General features: G+C 43.1%; 2 protein-coding genes and 1 long non-coding RNA gene across 4 annotated transcripts in view; 2 read left to right on the top strand and 1 right to left on the bottom strand.

Moving 5' to 3' along the window:
- On the top strand, window positions 1-11,717 carry NUP54 (nucleoporin 54). Of its 2 annotated transcripts, XM_035325634.1 has the most exons (13): window positions 1-180; window positions 1,209-1,370; window positions 3,592-3,675; window positions 3,801-3,935; window positions 4,627-4,856; window positions 6,078-6,265; window positions 6,896-7,092; window positions 8,234-8,288; window positions 8,905-8,998; window positions 9,495-9,602; window positions 9,989-10,108; window positions 10,478-10,588; window positions 10,921-11,717. In XM_035325634.1, the coding sequence occupies exons 1-13, from the start codon at window positions 129-131 to the stop codon at window positions 11,047-11,049; spliced, it is 1,665 nt and encodes a 554-aa protein (XP_035181525.1). In that variant the 5' UTR covers window positions 1-128; the 3' UTR covers window positions 11,050-11,717. The 2 variants fall into 2 exon arrangements, with proteins under 2 accessions (XP_035181525.1, XP_035181526.1); XM_035325635.1 differs by lacking the exon at window positions 1,209-1,370 and having other exon boundaries at window positions 9-180.
- Window positions 11,718-12,161: 444 nt separating this feature from the next.
- Window positions 12,162-25,920, bottom strand: part of PPEF2 (protein phosphatase with EF-hand domain 2) — a 17,248-nt gene continuing 3,489 nt past the window's right edge. The window contains exons 3-16 of the mRNA XM_035325632.1: window positions 23,486-23,613; window positions 22,354-22,411; window positions 21,543-21,718; window positions 20,378-20,492; window positions 19,136-19,182; window positions 18,422-18,709; window positions 18,181-18,330; window positions 17,053-17,388; window positions 15,658-15,843; window positions 14,862-15,004; window positions 14,184-14,290; window positions 13,640-13,803; window positions 13,268-13,355; window positions 12,162-12,924 (exon numbers count right to left, since the gene is read on the bottom strand). Of these exons, the coding sequence (XP_035181523.1) occupies window positions 12,746-12,924; window positions 13,268-13,355; window positions 13,640-13,803; window positions 14,184-14,290; window positions 14,862-15,004; window positions 15,658-15,843; window positions 17,053-17,388; window positions 18,181-18,330; window positions 18,422-18,709; window positions 19,136-19,182; window positions 20,378-20,492; window positions 21,543-21,718; window positions 22,354-22,411; window positions 23,486-23,613 (2,165 nt within the window). The 3' untranslated portion in view covers window positions 12,162-12,745. The remainder of the gene's footprint in view (window positions 12,925-13,267; window positions 13,356-13,639; window positions 13,804-14,183; window positions 14,291-14,861; window positions 15,005-15,657; window positions 15,844-17,052; window positions 17,389-18,180; window positions 18,331-18,421; window positions 18,710-19,135; window positions 19,183-20,377; window positions 20,493-21,542; window positions 21,719-22,353; window positions 22,412-23,485; window positions 23,614-25,920) is intronic.
- Window positions 18,262-25,920, top strand: part of LOC118166603 — a 26,611-nt gene continuing 18,952 nt past the window's right edge. Inside the window, exons 1-2 of the long non-coding RNA XR_004750602.1 lie at window positions 18,262-20,766; window positions 24,956-25,031. This is a non-coding gene — a long non-coding RNA (uncharacterized LOC118166603). The remainder of the gene's footprint in view (window positions 20,767-24,955; window positions 25,032-25,920) is intronic.

The following is a 25,920-nucleotide window of genomic DNA, read 5'->3' as shown; positions in this document are numbered from 1 at the left end:
AGCCCGAGCGCGGGCAGAGCGGGCGGGGCTCCGCCGGGCGGTACCACCAGAAAAGCCTGCGAGGGGTGGTGGTGGTGCCGGAAACAGCGCCTGTTCTCTTCGGCAGGACCCACACGCCTCTTCCCCTCATGGCTTTCAACTTCGGGGCGGCGGCGGGCGCCGGGACCGCGAACCCCACGGGTGAGTGAGGGAACGCGGTCGGCTGCTCCTTTCCCATCTCCTTTCTCCCTTCCCGGCCCCCGCTAGCCTCCCCCCCACGCGCGCAGCCCGCCAGCGGCCGCCAACGATCGCGCCCCTCCGTGAGGCGGCCGCTGAGGGGCCGCCGGGAGCCGCCCTCGGAGCGGCCTCGGGTTAAAAATCGTGAGGGGAGAAAAATTATCCACGGCCTCCCCGCCTCGCTGCCGGCCTGTGGGGAAATGAAATGTGCTTAGCGGGTCCCGTTCCTGCAGGCTGGCAGGGTCTGGGTTTCTTCCCGGCGGTCAGCACGGGTTTGGGTGTCCGCCGGACTGCAGGAACGGACCTCGTGTTTCATAAGAACATCTTAACGGGAAAAATCGCCTCGTGCTGTTTCGTAAACACACCTTGAGGTTTTATCTTGGGAAAAATTGCCTCACGCTGCTTGGGCTCAGGCCTGAGCACTGCTAGCTGGGGATCCCAGCTCCTAGGTGATCAGAGCTGCTCTACCATCCTCTTTTTCCTAGCACTAAAGACCTTCATCAGGAAAGACACCAGCGAGCATAGAGCATATTTGTAAATACAAAGTGAAAAAAACCGCAGTACTTGTTGGGCTTGCTACTGCAGTGAAGAGGTACCTTAGCAGCGCGTGGTGCTCCTCAGCCACGCTTGCACAGATGCAGCTCTATCGAGCAGTCTCGGGTAAAATTGCTCGTAATGGGAATCTCAAATTGCTTGGTTATTTTCGCATATAGATCTTCAATAAGTTGAGAAAAGTATGAGATGCTTGCTATGCAGAGTAGCTGAAAAGTAATCCCATTGCAGTGGTGATAGAGTGGGTTAAACAGAATGCTTTTAACTGTTCTGTTTGTGTTCGGTAAACAAAGCTTAATGCTAGTTAATATCTTCCTCTTGTTCTAACTATGCCTGTCTTGTCTCCGGGGATGGAAAAATATTTCAGCTTTTACTTCCTGAACCTACCTTTTACTTAGAACTAATGCTACCTTGCTCTTTTTCTGCTTCACGCTTGCCAGGATTTGGTGGGCTTGAAACTACAAACTCCACTGCCAGTGGGTTTAATTTTGGGGGTTTCGGATTAACTGCTAATCCTGCAGTGAATTTTAATATTGGGAATTTCGGTGTTTCCACTACCTCAACTCCACCATTCAATTTTGGTAACAGTCTGGCAAGTGCAGGTAGATAATGCCTAAATACTTGTTCTGTAATGAATGTTAATAGCAGGGGTCCAAGAATTACATTCCTGAGAATCTGTATTTAGTACTAATCTTACTTCATATCCAGTGAAGACTGGAGATTAAAGCTCTGAAGGTGGTACAGGTTGGAGAGCTATAGACTTGTAGGGGTTTTTATTGCCTGTTAAATTATTCAGAAATAGCTGTTGAGGAAAAATAACCAAATGCTCAGTCTCTGGACCACTGGATCATGGTACCCTGCCAGTCTTACTCAGTCTAAAATCGAGCCTCAATTACCTAGCAGAACAGAAATGTTAATTCTCCTTTTAACCCAGGCAACCACAAGCAATTGCAGAGTTGGTCCTAACGCCAAGTTTCCTGACATGAGATTCTTGGACTACTGCAGTCATGTTTTTCATCCTCCCTGTCTCATTGGCCTTCCGTTGGTAATCATTAATGCACTGCACCTCAGTAGTTTCTGTGGAGAAATAAATTTTATACGATCAGCACAAAAAGATGAACAGCCCCCGCTGTTATCTCTTCCCAAAACACCGTCTTATACCTTGACATGGCGCACACCCCAGGCTGCCCTCAAACGATTCTCTGCGAGGGTCCTGGCGTGATGTGTGTGCTGGGTGCTGGTTAAGGACACCCTTCCTGGCCCCATGTAGAGCCATCAATTCTGAGTGATCAGATGATAAATTTCAAGGTAATCTCCATTTCATTTAAAAAAAAAAAAAAAAAAGTTGTACCACATGGATACCTCATGCTTTTTCTCATAGAATTAGCACATGGGGTTTCATTGCCGCTGCTCGTATAGGAATTCTATTCATTCCACAGCATCATTGCTCCCTGTGTTAGAGTTATCTTACCTGTTTTGTGCGCTCAAGGGATTTTTTTTTTGTATGAATGTTATTGGACTCTATTTCTGTAGCTGAACTTGAACTCTAATACATAATTTGTTTAGTAGTTTCCACTTTTAGATCTCTTTTTTAAAGAAAGGATGTTAAATTGCTGTAAATACCAATCTACCTAAAAACTGTGCCATCTGATGGTGCTCCTGCTAGGGTTGCTCACTCGCTGGTAGGACTGAAACTTGAATGTTACAGGGAAAGCTCTTACATCCAGTTGCATTAAGATCTTTGCTGCATGAAAATAAAATGTGGTTGCACGACAGGTTTTGTTTAAGTTTTTTATTTCATATGTATACAAGACAGTAATTGCAGTAGGGTTACAGAGACAATTTATGGGTGCTTTTTATTTTTTTTGTGATAACATGAATGAGTAGTGGCAGCGTCTTTTTGAAACATCCTATATACGAGGCTTTCTTTCTTCATTTGAGCACACAAAAGCTGCCCCAGACACAGAGATTTGGTATTCTAGGGCATGTCAGATCAGATGTCCACAGGCTGCACCTTGAATCAGATGGTGTGTTAGGACCCAGAAGAGGTGGTGCAGTGGCTTCTGGCGCACCTCTGCCATGAAGTCAAATGGGAAGATACCTGGGGGGGGAGCTTTATCTGGCGTGGCGGAGCTCAGGCTCTCACTTGGGTTTCCATCTGCTAGCCAGCACCTGGTTTTCCTGAAAATCTGTGTGAGGCGGATGGCTTTTGCATCTTTTTTCCTCTGGATAATGGTTGAACCTCAAAAAGAAGTCTGATGGGGAGGCTGTCAGATGATGGGGAAACTAGCCTTGGGGAAGAGACCATGTAGAAAGAAAGAATTGCTGTGACAGTACTCACGTATAGGCATAGCATTTGTGCCCTCTAGCCTCAGACTTGAGTTGATTCATTTCTGTTTTTGCTTTTAAGACTTCAGAAATGTCAACCAAACTCATAAAACATCAGATCATTTTCTAAACACGTAGCAACATTAATTCTTAGGAATACTTCCAGTCAGTCAAAGAAATACTACTGCAAGTCGTGTCTATCACCAAAGGAGGCGTGTCCTGGTGAAGGAACAGAACATTTGTTACCTGCTGCTTTTTTATTTGCATTCTTGATGCACCATAAATGCATTGGCTTTCTGGTTCGTGTTTTCTCCCCCATTTCCTTGGACAATGAATTCGGTACCCATGGTCAGTGTGAACCACGTGCTTGTAACATAACACATGCATCTGTCAACATCTCATAACACCCCTTGAAGCGTGCGGTTCATTGTCACATTATGCACAGCTGCCTCTCGCAACATGCAGCCTGCCTTATTTGCAAACTTTGTTTGTTAGGTGTGTTTGGAGGATTCGGGACAACCACCACCACTGCGGCGCCAGCGTTTAGTTTTTCTGCTCCCACCAATACAGGCACTGGCGGTAAGAGCACCAATCTCAAAGCATTTACTTTAGAATGAAGCATACCATCAGCCCTTCACAATGTTTTGCAGTTCACAGGTACTTTTCTCCTATTATTCTCAATAATTATTTGTTTATTTTCCCAGGACTCTTTGGTGCTACCCAGAACAAAGGCTTTGGATTTGGTACTAGTTTTGGCACAGGAACTGGAACTGGCTTGGGTACTGGGTTGGGAACTGGGTTAGGCTTTGGAGGCTTCGGTACCCAGCAGCAACAGACCAGTAAGTATGGCTTTCTCTTGGCTTACGCTTCGGCTGCTGAGGACAGGGTAAGACTGACACTAGTGCTTGAGTGATGGGACTTAAGTACATCACAGAAGGAGCCTGTTACAGTCTTTGGCTGGATGGAGACATGTCAGAAATTTGGTTTTTGGAATGCTTACATTTGCAGCCCTTGCCTTTTCCTTAAATAAAAGCTTGAGCAAGTTTCTGAACTTTACACTTGAGCTTCCAGTGATGGTATTTGCCGCTTTGGTTTAGCAGTTACAGAATTGATGTTGGCAGCCATAGCTTTGTTAGAAATGGGAGGGAAACAACGTTCAATTTAGTTTAACCGTAAGTTGGATCATGAACAACTGCAGGCTCTGAGTCCACTTAATTTATAATAAGCAAGGTTGACATTAGGATATTGAGGTACCAGATCACGTCATGAGTGAATATAGATGTCTCATTTAAGCAAAAAAGAGTAATTCTTTTATTTCAACTCAGCCTTCGGGGACTTCTTTTGCTGATAAAGACTGGATATAAAGAGACACTTTCAAACAGTGTTACCTGACATTTATTTATTCTTTGCATTTATTTTGCTTCTAAAATGAGTAAAGAAGAGATACTAATGATACGCAGATGATATGCATTAGCAAGCAAGTCTGTTTGTTGGTAAAGGAGTTGATTTGTTTTACTTCATCTGATGTAGCACTAGGAAGCGGCTTGTTCAGCCAGCCTACTCAGACACCTGCCCAATCGAACCAGCTCATCAATACAGCCAGTGCCCTCTCAGCGCCGACGCTCTTAGGAGATGAGAGAGATGCCGTTTTGGCAAAATGGAACCAGCTGCAGGCCTTCTGGGGAACAGGCAAAGGGTACTTCAACAATAACATTGCTCCAGTGGAGTTCACCCAGGAAAACCCATTTTGCAGATTTAAGGTACGACTTCGTTACCCGCACACACACACACAGTTCTGAGGCAGCTACTCTCCTTGCTGATTGTGTGTCTTAAATGTCTTGTGAATGTTAAGTTACTCTTAATAGTAACAAGATCAAATCTGAAACTTTTTTTTTCCCTAGCTGATGTAAACAATTCTGATAAATATTAATAGAAGGTTTGAAGATGTATACATACTAGAAATCTGTGTATTGCTGAGGTGCTAGTTAATGGCTGTATATATGTGGATCATGAAACATTTTGTGATTGTGCAATTTGCCTCTTTGAGAGCATTGAGATCAGTGTACAGAAATTATTTGAAATATTTCTCTCAGGTGGGAAGGATTTTTCAGTATGTGGAATAGGAACTTCAGTCTTCCTTCATTGTTTCACATACTTAAAAAAAAAAAAAAAAATCTTTGTGAAGCTGGCCATCGGACTTTCAAAGATTTCTTCTGCCTTTATCCTTTCAAGTGCTAAAGCTGGCTCCATTCTCCATATGGCATTGTCAGCAGTACCAGCTCTTGCTTACCATGTTAACAAAGAACACATATGTCTTCATCCTCAGCAAATCTTGAACCTGCTGACTTTCTTGCTGAGCTTTAGACTTCTGGATTCAGGTCAGGCTGGGCATGGTGGTACTACCCTACTTTTCATGTGGGCAAGATGAGGTGAAAACTGCTCATTCTGCTTTTGCAGAAAGACTCGTGGTTGGCTTATCTTTCAGTTAGGTTATGTCAGTAACTGTTTTTTATTGAGATACTTAGAAATTTAATACTGTAAAACCCTTCTGTAAGTCTCTAGCAATCTTTCTGTATGGGATTCTGGTTCCACTATTCCTTTTGCAACTTAGAAAAAGTTTCAAGTTTGTAAAATGTTTTGATTGATAGCAGCTCTGAAATACCACAAATACTCGGCAAAGTTGCCATCTGCTTATCCATAGTTCTGATTGTTTGAAGATGGGGAATGGACTTTTAAGAACTTCTTTTGTGAAAATTCTGAATTGTTTCAAAAGCTACTCTACTGGTGGCCCTGTGAGTGTAGTTTTTAAAGTGGGATTGATTTTATGTTTCTGCATCTCTAAATATTTTGTGAGATATTTTGAACCAGCTGCTCAAAAGTTGAGGGGTTTAACTTGGTTTAGTCCCCACCTTAATGCCACATAGATATGTTACTCAGCAAAAAGTGTATCCCTGTTTGTTTGTTTGTTTGTTTTTCTGCAGGCTGTGGGTTACAGCTTAATGCCCAACAACAAAGATGAAGATGGCCTTGTTGTCTTAGTCTTTAATAGAAAAGAAATAGATATTCGAAGCCAGCAGCAGCAGCTTGTAGAATCACTGCACAAAATTCTGGGAGGAAACCAGACCCTCACTGTCAACGTAGAAGGTGTTAAAACGATGCCAGACGACCAGTATGTGAACTTGGCACAATTTTCTTTTTTCATTCAAGATTGCATGTTACAAAAAGGGTTGGCACCTAGTCTGCTCACTAAATGGTGGTGGATACATCTTCCACTTGACTTGGTTGTAGATCTGTTCATGCTGAGTTGAATGTCCTTTGTTTCTTCTTGCTTTTTCTTAAGGCATTAAGGCCAGTATCTTTCCTGTATATGTTATTGTTTTTGCTGGAGTGCACAGCTGAAGACCTCAGCTCAGTTTGGGAAACAGGCTTCTCCAGACCCTTCTTAGCAACAAAAATTGGAGATGAGACTGACATTTCTACTTGTTACTTTACTGCAGTTTATTATTTTTTAAAAAAAAAAGAGTGAAGCTTTTAGGTTATTCCTAATGCAGTACTTGTATCAGTACCTAGTATGGTTGTTAAAACCAGGGGGAACTGTGCTTTTGTAGGCTATTTACACCGTTTTCTCTTTGTGCTGTGTTAAACCTTAGATTTAGATTTACTGGTACTTTATATCTCAACTCAAGTCAGCTGGGAGACTCAGCTGGGAGCTGAGTAACTTCGATTTAGGTTTGTTCTTCATTGTGTTAGTCCCTGCACACTGCTGCTTTGTCTCACAGCACATGTTTGTCTTGCTCAGGACAGAAGTGATCATTTACGTTGTAGAGCGTTCACCCAACGGCACCTCGAGGAGAGTTCCAGCAACAACCCTGTATGCCCACTTTGAACAAGCCAACATAAAATCGTCCCTGCAGCAGCTGGGAGTCAGTCTCTCCATGGCCAGAACGGAGCTTTCCCCGGCCCAAGTCAAACAGCTCCTTCAGAATCCTCCTGCTGGTACGTGGTCTGGGGCAGCGTGGGGGCACAATTGGTGCTCTGCTGGGTGGTTTTTAGGTTCTCTAGGAAAAATGCAGGTGTTGGTCCACCGGGGGGGGGGGGGGGGCCACATCTAAAGCTGCAGGTGGTTCCAAGGCATTCTGATGTGATGACATGTTTTTAATTGGAGCCAGTTTGCCCACTGAAGCACAACATAATCTATTAAGATAGTTGTGGAAAAACTTGATGTATCAGTTATTTATCCACACAGCAGTGGACTGTGTGATTTGGCCATCATCAATCACTTTGATTTGTCTGATGGAGAAAAAAAAGCTACATACCAGAATAATCACGTCCTTTATCTGCTTCCTAGTTTTTTTGGGGGGGAGGATCTGTTAGCCTGTATCCATATATTACATGGCCACAGGTAGCAAGTAGACAGCTTTGTTCTAGTTTGCTGTTTGTGCCATGTTTGCTGTCAGTGCCAGTCATGTCTGTCTCTGGTCAGAAAGACCTCCTTATATGTACTGCTTTTTTTTTCCCAGCATGTGAATTTTTCCTAGATGTGCATTTTATACACCAATGTGATTTGCAGTGAGGTTTGGAGAATGTAATAATCACGATGTTGAAGTACTAGTACGATTAGATTGCTTTTCATGTGTTTACATGATGAAGCGGTTCATGGCAAAATACATAACTGTTCTGTAAACAGATGAAATCCTCAGACATATCCTGCTAGGAACCATGATAATTCCTACTGGGATCACCTTGGCAACTGTTTGGGTCCTTAAATTGCTTAATTACTGATTTTATTTGTCGCATACAATAAGCGACTTGAAGAGGAATGATGGCCGAAGTGTAGCATACAGTGGAAGCAATAAGGAATTTTTCTTTAAGCATGGATTGTCTGATTTGATAATCTGTTGGTTGTTCTTTCCCTGCCATTTCAAACCAAGTCACAACTGCCTTCTGGACTGGGCTTTCTGTCACAGCCCATGACTGAGAGTTTAAGAACAACCCTTGCTTGATTAACCTTATATTTATACAACAGTCATTAAGCACAGTTCATGTGGTTTGTGTATTTCCTGGTGTTTTTCCTGCTGCAGCTGCAAGCTGTATTTTCTATTCAGATTTGTCCATACATTTTTTTTTTTCTTTTAAGGTGTTGATCCTATTTTATGGGAACAAGCCAAAGTTGATAATCCAGATCCTGATAAGTAAGTGTAATAGTTTGTCCTACTGTTTTTTTTTTTTTTGTTTAAAAAAAAAAAAAAAAAAAAAAAAAAAACTTGGAAAGAGGGGAAAAAAGCAGGATATTGAGTAGTAACCTTCAGTAACGGGTAAGAAACTCAGTAGAGAATAACTTTGTCCAGTGCTGATATAATATAAAGCAATAAGGCTAACTAGATATACCTCCCTAATCCCTTTACCCATTTAGGTGCTTAAGAGAAGTCAGGATGAAGACCCTAACTTGTGTTACTTGGAATAGCAGTGCTCTCTATTTTATGGCCTAGCTATTGTGACTTTTTTGCCCCTCCCCCCCCCCTTTTTTCAATCATTGTGTTGTTTTTTTTTTCCTTTTTATCCCTGAAGCTGAAATTGGACTCTTGTACCGTCCCGTGGTTACAGACAGCTTAAGCTGATTTCCTTCTGAAAAAGGAAAAGGTTATTAGGAATAGAGAGGATTCTAGAACTTACCAAAACATATCTTAATTTATCAAAAGCCAAGATCACTTAGATCACCATTAGATTATATTTGTAATTAATAATCAATACTACATGTCTCATACAAAAAAAAAAAACATTTTGTAAGAAATATTTCTCTTCTTGTAGGCTTATTCCTGTACCAATGGTGGGTTTCAAAGAACTGTTGAGAAGATTGAAAGTCCAAGATCAGATGACCAAACAGCATCAAACTCGATTAGATGTAAGGTTTCTCATCTTTATCGTGACTGCTTGCTGCTGATGAAGGAGGTGCTATTAAATGAGCCTCTCTTCTGTGTGCTGAAAACTGGTGATGGAGCCATGTGCATGGGACTGTGACTCTTTTTTTTCTTCTCATTCCTTAATATGTTAGTTAATATCTTTTGGCCCAAAATCTGACTAGTGTGTTTTTTGTTTCTTTTTTTAGGCTCAAGTTTAGTATGTTGTTTTAGGCTAAATCAAACAGCTGTATTAAGTTGCATTGGCATGGACTCTAATTTGGGCACATGTTATGCCTTCTGGAAGTCCCATTTGCATATAAAAATAAACAGCGACCAAAACTGTAAAGGTCCAGCAAAAAGCTTTTTGAAAGCATCTTTTGCGAGGAGCTTAGGTTGCTGGACTGAGTACTCTTTTGAAACTCGTGGTTTCAAATGAGGACAAATGTGCTTTGATATCAGATAGTGTTATGACTTCTAACTTATTCATGTCATCTGCAGATAATATCAGAAGATATCAGTGAGCTACAGAAAAACCAGACAACCACTATGGCAAAAATTGCACAGTACAAAAGGAAACTGATGGCGCTTTCTCACAGAACGTTACAGGTAACACGGATATTCCAAGTAACTCATTCTGATGCACAGGCTGGTGCCAGAAAGCAAACTGAAAGGGGATGGGATCCCCAGTATAACCTCTGCAGTTGCGTGAATGGCCCGTGTTGAAAATGAAATTCTGACTTCATCTAAAGGTATTCATTGAATTAACATGCAGGGACGTCAGGGAAAGCTTCAAATGCATGTCTGTGCTTTGGAGACTTTCTCACTTATCCAGAAGCTGTGGGACTGCCCTGGAGACTCAGAGCAGCAGAGTGAATGACAAAACAAATCTTATGAAAGAGTTGCCAGAGGAAAGGCAAAAAGATATGTAATTGGGCTGGTGGAGAAAGAGGAGCAAAGTCTTCTCTAATGAACCTCAACGGCTTCTTTTGCAGGTGTTAATAAAGCAGGAAATCCAAAGGAAAAGTGGTTATGCCATTCAAGCAGATGAAGAGCAGCTTCGTGTACAATTAGATACTATTCAGGGTGAACTTAATGCACCTACACAGTTCAAGGTGAGTAGTTAATAGAACTTGGCCCAGAACTTTAACAACCCATTTTTTCTCCACACAAAACAATGTAAATTTTCCAAAGCACGCGTATGTATTTCTTGTGAAAAGCTTTCAGAAGAGAAGTCCAGCAGTGTTACTAGATTGCAGCATCATGTTTTCTGCTGCCTGTCTGATAGGTCTAAGTCTTTTTGAGTTAAAAGTATTAATGTTACTTGCTCCTTGCATGCCTTCCACAAGAAAAAAAAAAGTGAGCCAAAGCTAGCATAATTAGTAATGCTTCCTGCCTTGGTGATTCAGAGTGATGTGTGCTGGAGCTTCAACAGATATAAATGAGTTGTTTAATTTAAGCCTCTCTCTTCTCTCTCTTCCCAGGGCAGACTGAATGAGCTTATGTCCCAAATCAGGATGCAAAACCACTTTGGAGCAGTGAGGGCTGAAGAACGCTATTACATAGATGCAGACCTCTTAAGGGAAATCAAGCAAGTAAGTACTACTCAGTGGACTGCTGGGATACTCACAACTTGGTCATTTAAGCCTGCTGGGCACTAATTTGGAAGATGTATTGAGAATTTTATATGGCTTTTGTTTGAGGATAGTCCTATTTACAGTTCTCAGTGACAGTGCTTCAAGTTTATGTATGGTTATGCTATGCAATTAAGGTATTAGTGCAGAAAATGCTATTTTTTCTTCTTACAAAGAAATTATGCTGGACTTTTCAATTTGCCAAGGCTACCAGCCATGACTGCTTTGAGAAATGTTACTTAAAATCTATGAAGTTAAAGTACACTCATGTTGTTTTTTGAAAATACCTGCAGCATCTGAAGCAGCAGCAGGAAGGCCTTAGTCACTTAATTAGCATTATAAAGGATGACTTGGAGGACATCAAACTAATAGAACATGGGCTGAACGAGAGCATTCCCATCAGAGGAGGAGTCTGCAGTTGACGGGTCACTTGCTGCTGGGCTCACACGGAACATATTATTCAAGTTCATGGTTCACCTTCCAAGGCTAATACTGGTGAGGTAAAATAAAATGTGTATCTTCTAGGAGTAATGGTATGTTGTCTGTTATCTTTAGAATTAGCAAAGCCTCTTCTAAGCTTTTGAACTTGACCTTTGGAAGGTTTATATTTTATAAAGCTGTATATGCTTTAATAAGAGAAGGAAAACTGAATCTGTTCAGATACTGTTTTACTATAAAAACTATATGTACTATTGTACATTTCTCCTTTTTTTTTTTTTTTTTTACAATATTATTGTCTTAGAAAATACAGCGAGGGCATTGTTCTACTTGTGACTTGGTTTGTGGAAAGCTTAGCCTGCTTCCATGGTTTTGTGAAAACAAGTAACAGCATTACGTAAACAGCTAATCTAAATCATAACAGATATGTATGTTGCTGTAACTATGTTGGTCTTCACAATACCGGTAGTTTTCTGGGGCAATCTGCAGGAATTTGACTTTTCCAGTGTGTTTTTCCTTTGGACTGTTTACATATGTGAATTCTAAGAAGCTTTCCTGTCCCTCAACTAACAACAAGATGTGTAGATGATGTCTTCCTTTTTTTTTTCTTTAATTTCTGGAGAGTAATAAATTCTGTCTGACTTTGTAATAACTTGTGCATGGTGTTGGCTCCTTTTCAGCTCTGTCAGTAAAGCCGCGAAGCTGCCAACAAGTCCAGGTTAATGCACTTCACTTTCCTCTAGGCACTGCATGTAACAAGCTACCCAGCCAGATGCTACAGAGCTCCTGAGTAGCCTTGGTCCCCAAACTAAAACACAGTGTCACATCCCTTAGATCTTACAGCTGCGTGCACTGGAGAAACAGCTAGAATGACAATGCTGTAGGTATGAGAGGCTTTTTTTCTTTGCAAACACTTCATTTAAAAATTCCCCCATGCTTTTTATGCTGCAGTTGTATCATGCTTTGAATGTAAACTAATCTCGAGCCTGCAACAGAATCACTGCAGCTGGGAGCTACCTTGTCCATTCCTATGACCCTTGACAAAAACTATAGCTTCAGTAGATTTCTTAAGACCCCCCCCCCATGTGAGAGACTCTTTTGCATGCTTGAGATAGTTTATTTTTCAAAGTGTTGCTCAGCTGAACGTACGTAGTAGCTGAAAACTTACTGAAGCAAAGGAACAACAGAGAAGAGAGGTATCATCACAGAAATAGCAGTGGCGCTAGCACAGCTGAGAAGGCCCTGAACCAGCCAACTGAGAAGAAATGTTTCATAAAAGGAAGACTGCAGTAGCAGTTGCTATTTGGTTAAAACACTGCTCCCAATAAATACTTTTAATTCCATTTTACTAAACTGGAATAGATCTTTAAGATTTCATCACATGCCTTGACAAGAGAAATTAAGTTGTAGCTCCCTTGGAGCTAGGATTTCTGGTTGGAACAGAGCTCTTCTATAAACGTGGTCATAACTGAAGTGTGGTTTACTGTACTGTTACCTTCCCAAAACAGAGCACAGCTGTTGGCTGGGGTGGTCCCTATTTTCAGCTTTTGTAGTAGTGATACAGGTCCCTGCTTTCCCTTTTCCTGTTATGCAGCTGCAAGCATGCTCTGCAGTTAGGTAGGAAGGAGTCCTGACTTTGCAGACAAGGCATTGGACGTGGCAATCCCCTCTGGGTTCTCACTACTGTGTCTGTTTGACAAGGCGGAAGGCTTCGAGGAACTCATTGAAGTCGATGTTTCCATCTTTATTGAAGTCAATGCTGCGAACTAAGTCATTGATGCCGTCATCTGTGAGTTCAATGTTCATGTGGGAGCTGAACAGTTTCCAGGTTTGGTGGAATTCCTCAAATGAGATGAGACCTGCAGGGCAAAAAGGCACAGCCACCTTAGCACCAAGCTGCCAGCTCCTGCGCTGTGTGCAGAGACATACCCCATTCAGATGTGCTACCTGCTTACGCTAAAGGAAGGGAATGAGTTTCACGTGCTTCAACTAAACTTCCTAGTGTGGAGAACAGCAGATAAAATACAACTTAGAAGCAGCAAAGAGACATGATATAATTTGCAAGAACCAAAAAAACAGTGTAGGAAGGAAGGTAATGTGTGCCTTAAGCCATTAAATAAAATGCCTTTGAAGATAATAAAGAAGACCAAAAGTAGAATGGGATACAACACAGTGACCATCACCCCCTGCAACCCTCCTTACCTGAATGATCTCTGTCAATGATCCTGAATATGGTCTCCAAGTTGGATCTGTTCCGATAAATGACTTCCAACAAGCTCGACTGGATGTGCTGAAAGACAACGTGGATACTCTTTCTACCCATTCCAACAGCTCTGTTTTCTTCAAGTAGTTACTGCAGACCCTCCCGTAAATAAAAATATCTGCTGCGTTCAAGAGTTAGCCAGCAGTGCACTTGGCATTATGTGTGCCTCATGAAATGGGTTTGTGATGGCTGGACCATCTATGCATCTCTGTGTTACAGGAACCATGCACTCTCCTAGCCTTTGCTGCCTGTCCCACACTGAGATCTTGTGAGCTGCTCTGCAGCACACTTTGACAGATGTGAATCCTTACCTCTTGGCTCCGCTGCTCCATGGCTAAATCATCAAGCCAGGACTTGTACTCCAGCATGCCATCCGCTGTGGTGCGCACCAGCTGCGGTCTCAACATTCGCCACGGCAGTCCCAGGTGCAAGACTGACTCCACCGCCGTTGCCCAGTTACTCAGCGTGATCCTTCCTATAAGGAGAAGAGAAAGCCATGGAGACCTCTGAGAGTCTGGTGGCTGAAAGTGTGTAAAGAGGGCTGGTGCGTTGCTTGTTTCACCTGCTCCACCACTGTCACTAACAGCTCTAACAGCTGAACTGGACTTTTTTGAATGATTTTGCTGCTAGGGAAGGTATACCCACAACAAAGTTGTTCTGCTGACTGCCCTGTCCCTGTTTCCCCCCTAAGCACATGCAGAGAGATCTCCTCAGCACCATGACTCAGTTGCCTCACCAGCAGAGCTCTCCTAGCTGGCAGAAAAGCAGCCTGAGGATTATGACATTCACCCAACTTAGCCTCTCCAAACCTGTCCCACCAGGGGATTAATTTAGCAGCTCGTGGCTCAAATTTACCTGTATCGTCCTTATCGTATGCCTTGAATGCGCTGATGAGAGCGGAGGTGTGAGCAAACAGCTTCTCCCGCAAGGCTCGAAAGGCTGACTCTTCTACTCTGCTGATTCTGAAGGATGCAGAAAAGAGAGAAGCACGTTCCCAGTCCTCTGCATTGTCCATGGATTGCCCAGACCCTCGCACAACTACCCTGCACATGTCTGGAGCAGTATTTCCCACAATTGATCCAGTGAATCCCTGCCATAGCACAGAAACTGTTGGCCTTCCTCTACAAGCTGTCAGCAGTCAGCTCAGGTCCAGGGAAAAACAATCCATCCCAGTGAACTTCTGCGGTTTGTGTTTACCCATTTTTGTTTACGCATTTTTGTTTCAGTGGTTCTTTTAACAGCAGTGCAATTTGTGAAGTAACAAAGCATCACAAATTGAAACATGGCATTGGAAAGAGAAGCTGGAAAATCAGCAGCCAGTAATGAAAAGCCCCCTTATGATCTTTTAACACTTCCTCCTTGTCCCCCTGAACCTCCCTCAGTAATTCCTGCTCAAAACTTGAATCCTCCTTTAGTACTATTTATCAATCAAGCTGTGAAAGTTCAGCTCTGCAGCCAAACTTTCTCAAAGCTCCCAAAGTTTTCCCTTTGGGAATTTTGACTTGGTGAATACTCAGCAACAAAGAGCCTTGCCTTTGGGTCATGGTGAGAGTGTGGGCTGTCTTGTTGGCTTGGTACTGAACAAAATGGGGGACCAGGTCTGGCCCCAGCTTCACGTAGGCTCCCCTGTTGCTGCCAATCTCATAGTAGTTTGAGGCTGAAAATATGGTCAGTACCTAACCCCCAAAAGAGAGGCATTTACAGTCAGTACATGCAACCTTGTTATACATATATATGCATCAGTGAAAACTCCCACCCCATCTGGAGTCAACAGATGGTGAAAGTAACATGGTTTACATGGAAAAGGAAAAGTGAGGTGAGGGTTCCTCAAGGGTGGCACTGGCTTTGCGTGGTTCTGGCCATGTGCTGGACTTCTGTGATTTCTCTGCACTTCCCTGACAAATTTCCACTCTCCACTGCAGTGAGCAGAGTCCAGGTGCCTCAGTTGAGGTCACTGAAGTCACCCTGAGTCTTCTGAGAGCCGAACTTTGCTGCATCAACTTAGTTAATGCTCCTTTTGTTTTTTCCTCTTCAGAAACAGCTGCTTTAAGCAGGGGCAATAGCACAGATGAGTTCAGATCTTTTCTCAGCTACAACACAGAGGAATGTGTTTTGCCCCTCTGACAGAGAGGCTGACTTCAGACTGCCCTGACCTCACATCTCAGCTGGGAGCACATTTCAGTAACTCCTGATACGGCCTCTCAAGGATTTTGTATGTATTTAACAAAACCCCGCTGGAAGAAATGAAGAGCTGAGATGAAACACCTCAGAAACCATGCCCTGGCAGGATGGAAAGCCAAGCAACCTTCACAGCATCCCCCTCACCAACCTTGCGGTTGTGACAGAACTCATAGCCCTCTTGCTTGCACTCATGGGAGCGGATAAGGAACTGCAAGTTGTACTTCTCAAGGATCTTCCCTGTCACATCAGGCCCAAAGTAGCAGCCACCACCTCGCACCGTATTTTCTCTGCAGCCCTCCTGAGGCATGGGGTCACTCCAGAGAATGTCCAAAATCTGAAAGGATTGGAAAAGTTCACTGAATAATGTGTATTTGGCAACCACTGCCCATCAACTAAGCAAGTACAGCACCATCTCTGCATGCCTGGACTTCTGCTGTTAGCATAGCGCAGATTTTTCCTGAACCCCTGCTGAACCTCCTTATTGCTTCACAGGACTCTCACAGACCTGAGCCACCACAGAGATGACAACACTGTTGGCCTGGAGCTATAGCCACACTCAAAAGTGCCTGGGGGAGAGAGGTGTTCATAAATCAGGCCTGAAACAAGCTTTCCCTTTGATCCCGCTAGATTTCAAAAAGCCTTTTCTGTCTTCCTTGAGCCCAAAACATGTCCCAGAGCAAGAACACCTGGCAGATCCTGGGGCCACGTGTGGACTTAGTATTAAACTCCTTTGCTCCCTGGTCAGGATGTTCAGCAGCCTCCACTAATGTTAAGTGCTGACTCAGTAACCCACTACAAGGATTAAAGTTTAATCTCTTTAACCCTGACCTCAATATACAGCTTTACGCTGATAAGGTGTATGATGCCAGGATGTCACAGGCAGTGTGTGGTAAGGAACGATGGTTTTGCTGCACACAGGCTCACAAAGAGACTGATCCAACAGAACGAGGATATCAAGTTTCCAGGCTCCAATTCACCTAGCGATCTCACTGTACAGCCTGGATAAAACCAGAAGCCCGTTAGTACTCTTAGTGCTCCTAGCATCCAAGATCCCGACTCCCTCATCAGCAAATGACACGCTCATTCATTAGCTGCAGAGCTGACCTCAGGTACCCCCACACACAGCAAGGGATAGAACCACTGGGCTCCACGGTCAGTTGTCTGTTATTTTTCTCCCCCACAGTGAATCAAAAAAAAAAACGTCACTCCACTCGGCGCTTGAGCAGCAATTTGATTTATCCAACAGATGAGTGCTGTGCTGGTGGCAAATGCTGGAACAGAGCCTTGAGTGCGGAAAGCCAAAAGCCCAGTGAAGAGACTGACTTGCAAGGCTAGGAGAAAGGCACCAGAAGAAGACAGCTAGCACCTCTAGCACCTCTGCACTGACTTTCTCTTTAACTCCACTTTACAGAGCAGCAAAAATATCTTTGCAGAGAGGTCTGGGCACTGACCCACACATTTTACAGCAAGATTCCTCATTAGAACAGATAACAAAGCTGTGGAAGGCACCCACCAAAGCTAGGGCCATGTTTACAATGCTCACCTGCTTCCACTCTTCCTGGCGAGTCCAGCACGGCCCATCCAAATCCGCTAAGGAGACCATGCTGGAGTAGGTGAGCTCCTCATCCTCCGACTCACTGATGTCCACCAGCCGGCGGCACCACTCGATTTGCTCCTGCACCGTCTGCCGGACCCACCTGGAGAACTCCAGCCTGTTGGCCATGCTGGGAGCCTGCGCTGGTCGGGGCTGTGAGGGTAAACTGGGCGTTGCTTCATTCCCTGTAGGGTCAACCTCTGCATTGCTCTCCCCGTTTACCTCCTGTATTTCCACGTTTCTGTTTGACTCCTTCCTTTTCTTCCCTCTCAAGACAGAAATAAACTGAAAGAGGTAGGAGAGGAAACAGAGATGGTCAAACTGCTTGGAGAGCTGGATCTCTAGCTCTAACATCTTACACTGGCAATCTGTCAAGTGACACGGGCCTCTGAAACTCAATTCCCTTTGCTGCCATCCAATGGTGTTTAATTGTAGGAGGTTACTAGTGCCACCCCCCTCTCGGATGTACCATTCTTGGTTTACAGCTGGGGCCACACATCCATCCTGGCTACGGATCCATCTCTTCGTCATTGACTTTGTACTGCTCAGACATTCATGAAAGATGGATTACACAGATTTAATCTGCAATGGGAACTAGGCAGCAGAATGAGGGAAAGACTAATTGCTAAAGCAGGTGCTTGTCATTAGAATTGGTGAAGGGAAGTAGTATTTGTCAAAAAAAGAGAGGCAGACACAAGCTAACGACTTGTCACAAGCCTGCTAGAAATCTCATGGGGAAAAAAAAAAAGCTAAACAAGCTAAAGAATTATGGGACAAAATCCTGTCATTGCTGTTTTTACTGTCAGCACCAGCACTTCTGTTTACCCAGTGCCATTGTCCACCACTTACCTGGCTATAACCAATCCTCTCAAGTTCCAGAAATCAAAAACTTTTTCCCTTCACACCTCCTGCATGCACCCTATTAAACCAAAGCAGCGCACCCCAAGCCTGTACCTGAACACACTTTTTGGCTAGGAATACCATCCTTTACATTTGTCAACAGCCAAGCTGACACACAGGAATAAGCTCTCCAACCAAAAGTCAGCAACATTGTTGTCTCTAGGAAATAAAACCTACTTTGTTCCTTTGAATTTTCTCCAGCATGTCCAGGTCAGTGGTATCAGAGACGCCTCCATGTATAATGAGGACTTTCTGATCAATCAGGGTGGCCAGGGGTAGCCAGCAGAAGACATTCTGAATCATCTTCAAGATTTTCTTCCCATGCACCTGGGAGGACAGGGCAGAAAGGAAAAGATGAAGCATTGAACCTTCAAAGCCTGTGTCTCATGTGCTGAAGGAGACACAAACATAGGCCTACCTTGTATTTCTGCATGACTTCCTTGGCAAAACCATACCTGTAGGGACAGAAGAAAGGAAGTTCAGTGAGACTTTGCAGCGACACCATTGATACCGTGATCAGCCCCACACAGAACCCATACCGTAAGTTGACCATGTGATCTTCATGGTTCCCACGGTTAAGATGAACCTCTTTTGGATAGATCAAGAGGAAGGTAAAGAGGATGATAAGGATCTCAAGGGACTGTTTGCCTCTGTCTACAAAGTCTCCGTTGAACACGTAGGACTTGGAAGGGGAAGGAAGGCCATTCTGCAAAAAACAAGGGACAGGTGGATGTTACTAGAGAGGCCTCCCCATGACACTCAAATACACCTCCCCACTAGCTGCACACTCACTCTTACCCCAAGTTACCTTCTACAATAGATCCTAACTCTTAATTTTATCCTGTAGGCTCCCAGGGGCAAATGCACTGAAAAGTGAAAACGGAGCCAGGAGGTGGAGCCATTGGTTACAGGACTTACGAGAATATCCATTAGCACTTGCCAAATGTACATGTGTACCAATACAGTTCTCACAGATTTAAAAGTCAGCAAGAGAATAAGCTTTTGCTTTGTAAAGCCATTTAAAACTGATCAAAATAGCTGGACAATTACATCTCAAGGGCCCAGTTTTGCAAATGCTTCTCAGTATGACCTCTTACAATGCCTGGGCAGTCTCACCAAGTACGGAGCCTACCTTATAAAATATGAGGAACAAGTCATCCAGCTGGCCATGCAAATCTCCTAACAGGCACAAAAAGACAAGTCACAGTATGCTTACTTTTAACTTAAAAAGACACCAATAAATAACTTTCTATAAAGTATCTCTATAAATTTATGACCACTGAAATACTTCAGGAAGTTCAAGGTCCAGAGTAAAGTAATACATTCCTGACACTGAGGGAGCATGCCCAGAGCAAAAGGACATGATATCAAGGCTTGAGCTGAAGTCTGAGTGAGAACAAACTGCTTCAGAAGCTTTTTTCATCTCTCTTATGATGACACAAGATGGCACAAGAAATTGTTTATCATTACACAGAAGAAAGGTTTGCATACAAAATAAACAAAGTTTTCATTTAACGTGTTACTGACTGCACACAAAATTCTGTGCATAACACACGGTTTTCAGAAATATCTCAAAATTTTAACATTAGTCTTGGAGTAGGAAAATAACGGTGAAAAGTTTCGTCTCTTTCAAATTTATCTGATACAACTCAAAGACGTGTGAATATCCTGGATCTGAATGCACACACTGCCAATTATGAAGACTCAACCAAAACAGCTCCACGACTTGGTTGCTTAAATAATTCCAGGGCACAGAGCAGGACAAAAAATGAGCCTTGAGGCCAGTCCTTCACTGGGTGCAGCTTCTGTGCTTTAGAACAGGGACCCCAAGTTCTGGGTTACAGAACAAAGACAAAATTGAATCCAGTTGAAAAAAATCTAAATTTTTGTGGTAATGTATAACAATTGTAACAGCCATGGGCCATCATTAGCACCCCTCATTTTATGCTAAGGCAAATGTATATCCTTATCCTTTCCTTTCATACCTCCTCCTGTCTTTGCATTTTTATAATCGCCATGACAACACTGCTGCTACAGCAGGCTATGGCAAGCTAAACGCTGCCATCAAGGGGCAGTTATCAAAACCTCCTATTCCAGACCAAGCAGAAATGAAGCCACAGTGGAGAATTGCTACCTCCAATGTTCAGGCCAGTCTCAACAGCAGCTCAAATACAGCTCCATAAGGTATCTTACCAGATATTTTAAAGGCAGCCCCAGCTGCCTCTCAACACACATTTTACATACAGACTGCATTTCTATTCCACATTTGAACAGTACCAATTTATATCTTTTCCACCCCTTCCACCTAAGCACTCTTCCTCCAAAGACTCTGAAGACCCTCCAAAGGGTGCAGTGCCCTCCCACCCAGACGTACCGCACACGGTGACCTCCTCGCTATAGCAGGTGGAGACATGACTGATGTTTGGCAACTGCTTGAGGTGCTTCCTGGTCTCATGCAGAAGGTTTAAGACATAGCGAGCGTGGAGCTGCTACTAGGAGAAAGCGAAGGAATTAAAGCTCTGAGCAGCAACACAGCTGCCTGCAAAGGCCCCAAGGACCCATCACAACAGTCAGAGTTGACCTACAGGTTGCAACCAAGACAGCACAAATACCAGGCAAAAGCAGAATGGAAGAGACTTGTCCAAAGCAGCACAGCCTTGGCATCAGTGCAGCTGGCAGCAAAACCCAAAAGCCCAGTGGTCAAAGCTATATCCGCTATGCAACACCATCCCCTAGAGCAGAAGCTCCAGCCTGGCATCACAGGTAAGAAGCTGCTATCTTCTACATCTTTCTTTGCATTCTCCACATAAGGCCAGATTCTGAGCTGCCATGTGACCTACATAAATATGTTCCCTTGAAGCCTACAAGGGAGAATTTAACGCTAGTCAGGGCTCTAGAGCTTTTGCTTTACAAGTCTGGAATTGTTTGGGGAAGGGAGGTTTTGACCTATTTTGATCTATTTTGCTGTTCAGCACCTCATCTGAGGGATGGAAGCAGAACAATTGTACAAGGACTCCTCTCGTTAGGTTTGCTGAATTGGTAATGGACTTCCTAATCAAAAAAAAAAAAAAAAAAGAATCCCCACAATTCTATATTAGTTTTAAAATATATTTTTTCCCCATGAATCAGATATGCACAGCACAAAACATAAATTTGATCACTTCTTTCCACCTGGGCCATCCTATACATTCCTAAAAATAGAGGCATTGCAACAAAAAATGACAAAAGAATGTTTCAACATGGACTGTTTTTTTGTTTGTTTGTTTGTTTGTTTTTCCCCTTTTGAAATGAAATTAAGGTTAACACTGGCACATTAACTACAAAAAAAATGCGTTTTTGTTGGAACTGTGTTTTCTGAAAAGAAGAAAGTTTGCACTGGTGGGAAATACCTACCAGATCATTTATACCCTCTTTGCTTAACAGCCTGCCAGCTGCTCCTATTCAAATCAGTTTAGTTGCTAGGAAGTCTAAAAACAAATCATCTGTCCCACACCTCTATATGCAGACAGGGAAAGCGTGGTTCTTTTGGGGATCCTTACTTGTTTCTGTTTGAAAGCTTCCAGCAAGGCAGTCGCATGGTCAGGAAGGAGGGGGAAAGAGAGATGGGGTCCAGTGTAGGAGTCTGGCACCTCCATGGATTCGTAGTCGCAGTACTTTTCCAGCTCTGCCTCTTTGAAGCTTTCCCCACTTATGAACATGCGACTGATAAAATCCCCTGGATGACAGATTGGTTGGTTGGATTGTTTATTTAAAAAGAGAAAGAGACAAGGAAAGGTTAATACACTGTTACTGGTTTTCGCTAAGGAAAAGCTGTTTCTTTAGGTAAGAGTAAAAAGCATGCAAAATTATAATGAGGAGCTGTCTCCTATGCTACCGTGTTTTTTTCTAAGCCTGCACCCACATTCACAGTGTTGCACATTTTTTTTAATTGCTGGAACATCTTATAACCACATTTCAGACCTAAATTCATTAGCAAGTTCCCAGCGCTAAGAAATAATATATAGTACTCTCTGCAGGTTCAGAAAGATAACCTATTAGTTCCCACCACACTTCTTTTCCCTCACCATTATAGGTGAGAGACTAAATAATGTAGATAATCTGAAGCATCTCTGGTTCCCTAGAGATGGATCCTCTGTAGCTTCAGAAATGGACTCTGCAGAGCACTAGTCACCAGGGATGACTGAAAAAAGGGCAGATTTCTAGTAGTGCTGTTAGAAAACATGCTGTTTTATTCCCCCTTCCAGCTCCTAAGGAGTACCCCACATTCCTTGCATAGCTCTGACAGTCTCCTTGTAATTCAGTCCCTATTCAAATTTGTAGGGAGTCTACAAAAGACACACACAAACTTACTCTCTTTACTGCTGCTTGGCGTGAAGTGGTCCATGAGGTAGCTGAAGAAGTTGTGAAGCTGCAAGAAGAGACAAAGCCCATCATCATTCACCCTGGAACATCCCCAACGCCCACTTGAAATTCTGTAGAGTGGGAAGCTGACAAGAGCTTCTTTTTACAAGTATTACCTGCCCATGCCCTTCTCATGTTTTCTGGCATGTACAACAAATCACACTGTACTTATTTGGTTTGGTATTTCTTGTAATGAAGTAAAAGTAGTAGCTTTCCCTTCAGCCATACAGACAGAACACCCATAAGCCCTCTCCCTGCTCAATAGCAAGGCAACCATAAGAGAACATCAAACAAAGTGCAAACAAAACAAGGATTGCCTCTTGAGTTCAGACTCAGGAAATGGCTGATGATGTTAAAGGCTCCTTATAACTTTATTTCAAGATTCATTTCTTAGCATTTCATCACATATATAAGCATGCAGGAAATAGATAGGCAGAAAAGAAGCAGGAAACCCAATCTTTGGTCCACTGAAGCACTTGCAGGCTTACTAGCCAGTAGACAGAAACAAATGCATCTGTGGCAGAGAAAGCACCCTCCTGTTTGAGAATTCACAGAAGGGGCCCTGCCTTCCAGAATGGCAAATAACGGCAGGCTACAATGTTCTCCAAAAGGGCAGAGGGACTAGGCTCCAAAGGAGACAAGAGTTCATTAAATCAAAACCAAAACCCAAACAAATAAAATCCCACACTCACAAATAGCAACCCTCTCTAAATTTAACACAAAGTTGTGAAGTTCCTGACACATGGATGCACAAGGTTACACAGCTTCCCCAATACACAATGCTCTTTCCTCCCCAGGCTATTCTATTACTGCCACTTTTACAGTAGCAGTCCTCGCAAACCCTCAGGCTGAGGCTTATTTCTCTCCCTCTATAAATTAGGGTCCTAAAAATCATGATACATCTTACACACCCACATAGGAAGAAGCTGCCTGCTTCTGCCCTAAAAATAGATTAGCATTAGCTAGCTTCAGCACAGAGAGGTTGCATTCAGACAGAAAGTTAGGAATTAAGCTTCAGCCAGTACCAAAATTACCAAAAGAGGATGTCTCTTCCCACTTACTCTTTTCCTTAGCACCTTACCTTGATCTGATCCTGCTCACAGGCATACTCAATGGATTGAAAGATTCTCCATGTGCAACGTCGGCGCATTTCCAGCCGAGCAACGTAGCGCCGATACCACCTTTGGATCAAAACAGCTGCCTTGAAAGCTAGGGGACAAAAACAGAACCAGCCTGGTGAGCTACAGTGACCACACCAGCTGAGATACCCCGTTTCTTCTCCTTTCCCAACCCTGAAAACTCAAGAGGGACCTTTCTCTTCCAGGAGCAAGTTTTTAAAAAAAGGTGTTCTGATGCCTAAATATTAGGAGTAACAAAACACCCACTTCTTTTCACCCTGTTGCAAGAGGTGATCTGATTTTGCTCTGAAGAGCTTCTAACCACCACTGCCATCTCTTCAGCACCTGTGTTAACAACTTATTGGGGCCTAAAGGTCCAAGTAAGTCTTCAGTGTTAAAGCACAATTTCATCCCTTTCCATCCGCCTTCATCATTTTCGTGTCCCCCTTACAGTCTAGGTACTGGGGCTTCAGGAAACCAGACATTTGACTGAGGCCACACAAGATGCTACGAGGAAAAACAAGACACTGAGGTCTACAGAACCTCAAAAATACAGGGTTTATCTCCATTCCTTTATGCCAAATAAATGCCTCAGCTTCTGTAGCTCTGGGCAAACCTCAGGTGTGATTTGTTCTAGTGTAAATGTTAAGGTGTTATCTTGGACTAAATTTAGACGCAGTGAAAAGAGGGAAACAGCCCTTCATCCACTTAATGATGCGGAAGGAGTGAAATGCCAGGAATTCCATATTTCCTCAGTTCCAGTGATTTAAGATAAAGCAGTGTTCTTTAAAATAAAGCTCAGTGGGACATTTTCCATTTACTTTTTCAAATTCTGCAGCAGAACTTTATATACCTCTGGAAACTCTTATATCCTCTTTAGCTGGTCTTAACCCCTTTTGGACTGCCTGGTTACTTTACACCACCTTGCCAACCAGCTTTGCTACTTGGTCTCTCTCTTTTTGTTAGGCTCAGTGCTCTTTCTGTTCACTCCTAGAGCCCTGTGTTTAAAACATTTTCTAAAAGCACTTCTCTGTGTCAGCTTCAGCTGGGAGAGGGACAACTGCTCGATCTAGAGGCTGGCTCCAAATTCAAATGAAGACGAGAGAGTTAGCCCTGCTGCAGAAGCTTGTGTTCCCTTGGCATATGGTTTGTGAGAGAGCACTGCTATGTTCACCAGAGCAAGCAGAGCAATTAATTGAGTGTGTGGAATGAAAAAGCTTGATTAAAAAGAAAATCCCCCTACCCCAAAGGCTGCTAAGTGCTGGCAAGAGACAAAGAGATCATATTAATTCAATTAGCTTGTAATAATTATGTAAAAACCCAATGTACTTCAGCAGGAAACACTACTTGACCTTTACCTAAAGAAGATATCCTGATGGCTTATGTATTGAAAATAATAATCCTTCTAATCTATTTTACTGTAAAACCACCAGGAGGTGCAGAGCATGGAAGAGCTATTGCTGTTGAGCAGACGGGGAACTGAGTCACAGTGAAGTCATGGGCAAGAAGGTTAGTTGGTTACCCCTAATTGGAGAATAACTTATGTTAGACTTTGCCTGGTCCTTATATCTTCCCGTGAAAATGCTTCCTGATCTGCTGGGCCATGAGAAAGTTTTAAAAAGCTGACTTTTTTTCTGCAGTTGGTGCTCCCGATGCTACTTCTTCAAGCCTCCTTTATATCTTTCACAGTAGCTGCCTTACTCCCTGGACAACAATTTGGCTGGCATGTAGCCAGAATCACAGTCCCAGTCACTCTAAAATAACTTCTGCACGTGTTGCATTCCCCTAACAGCAGATATAATGTCCAATTACTGCAGCAGGAGCCAGATATATTTCAAGTGAATCCCGAGAATAAATTTATAGATATGACTGCACATATACCAATGAAAACCAGATCCTTTTACAGGTTAGAAAATAAAATCAATGAAAGATTGGTCACCAAGCGCGCACTGAGCACATATACCACCATCCACAGCATTTTAAGCTCCAGATGGGCAAGGCATATATATATATATATATTTAATACTATTTTTACATAGACTGACTCTGCAACTGAAAAAGCCAGGTATTCTAATTTACCAGCTTACCTGGGTGAGTTGCATCTGGCAGTGTTTGTACTAGTTTAGAAAAAAATAATAAGAAAGGAAGAGAAAGAGATTTATCCACATTTTATGAGGATCCAAGAAGTAAACTGAATCATACATCAACACATAAGCTACTGCATGCGTGCCAAAGTGGGAGCACTCAAACTCAGCTACGCCTGTTCCTGCTAGCAGTATAGTTTACAAATCAGCAGTGAACAAATTCTGCCTTTGTACTCTGCAACCATTTATAACCAAACCAATTGCCTGAAAGTAAGCATCCCACAAGTATCCTTTCAGGTTTCTTGCAAGACAAG

Source organism: Oxyura jamaicensis, chromosome 4, assembly GCF_011077185.1.
Source record: "Oxyura jamaicensis isolate SHBP4307 breed ruddy duck chromosome 4, BPBGC_Ojam_1.0, whole genome shotgun sequence".
NCBI lineage: Eukaryota > Metazoa > Chordata > Aves > Anseriformes > Anatidae > Oxyura > Oxyura jamaicensis.
The sequence above is the reverse complement of the archived record's forward strand: the minus strand, read 5'-3'. Positions and strand labels throughout refer to the sequence as shown.

What these genes read in the sequence shown, in the direction of transcription:
- NUP54 (XM_035325634.1), top strand. Translation starts at nt 129, where the DNA reads ATGGCTTTCAACTTCGGGGCGGCGGCGGGCGCCGGGACCGCGAACCCC. An exon ending in ACCCATTTTGCAGATTTAAG is followed by an intron (nt 4,857 to 6,077) that starts GTACGACTTCGT and finishes GTTTTTCTGCAG; the next exon opens with GCTGTGGGTTACAGCTTAAT. An exon ending in CCTTCAGAATCCTCCTGCTG is followed by an intron (nt 7,093 to 8,233) that starts GTACGTGGTCTG and finishes TTTTCTTTTAAG; the next exon opens with GTGTTGATCCTATTTTATGG.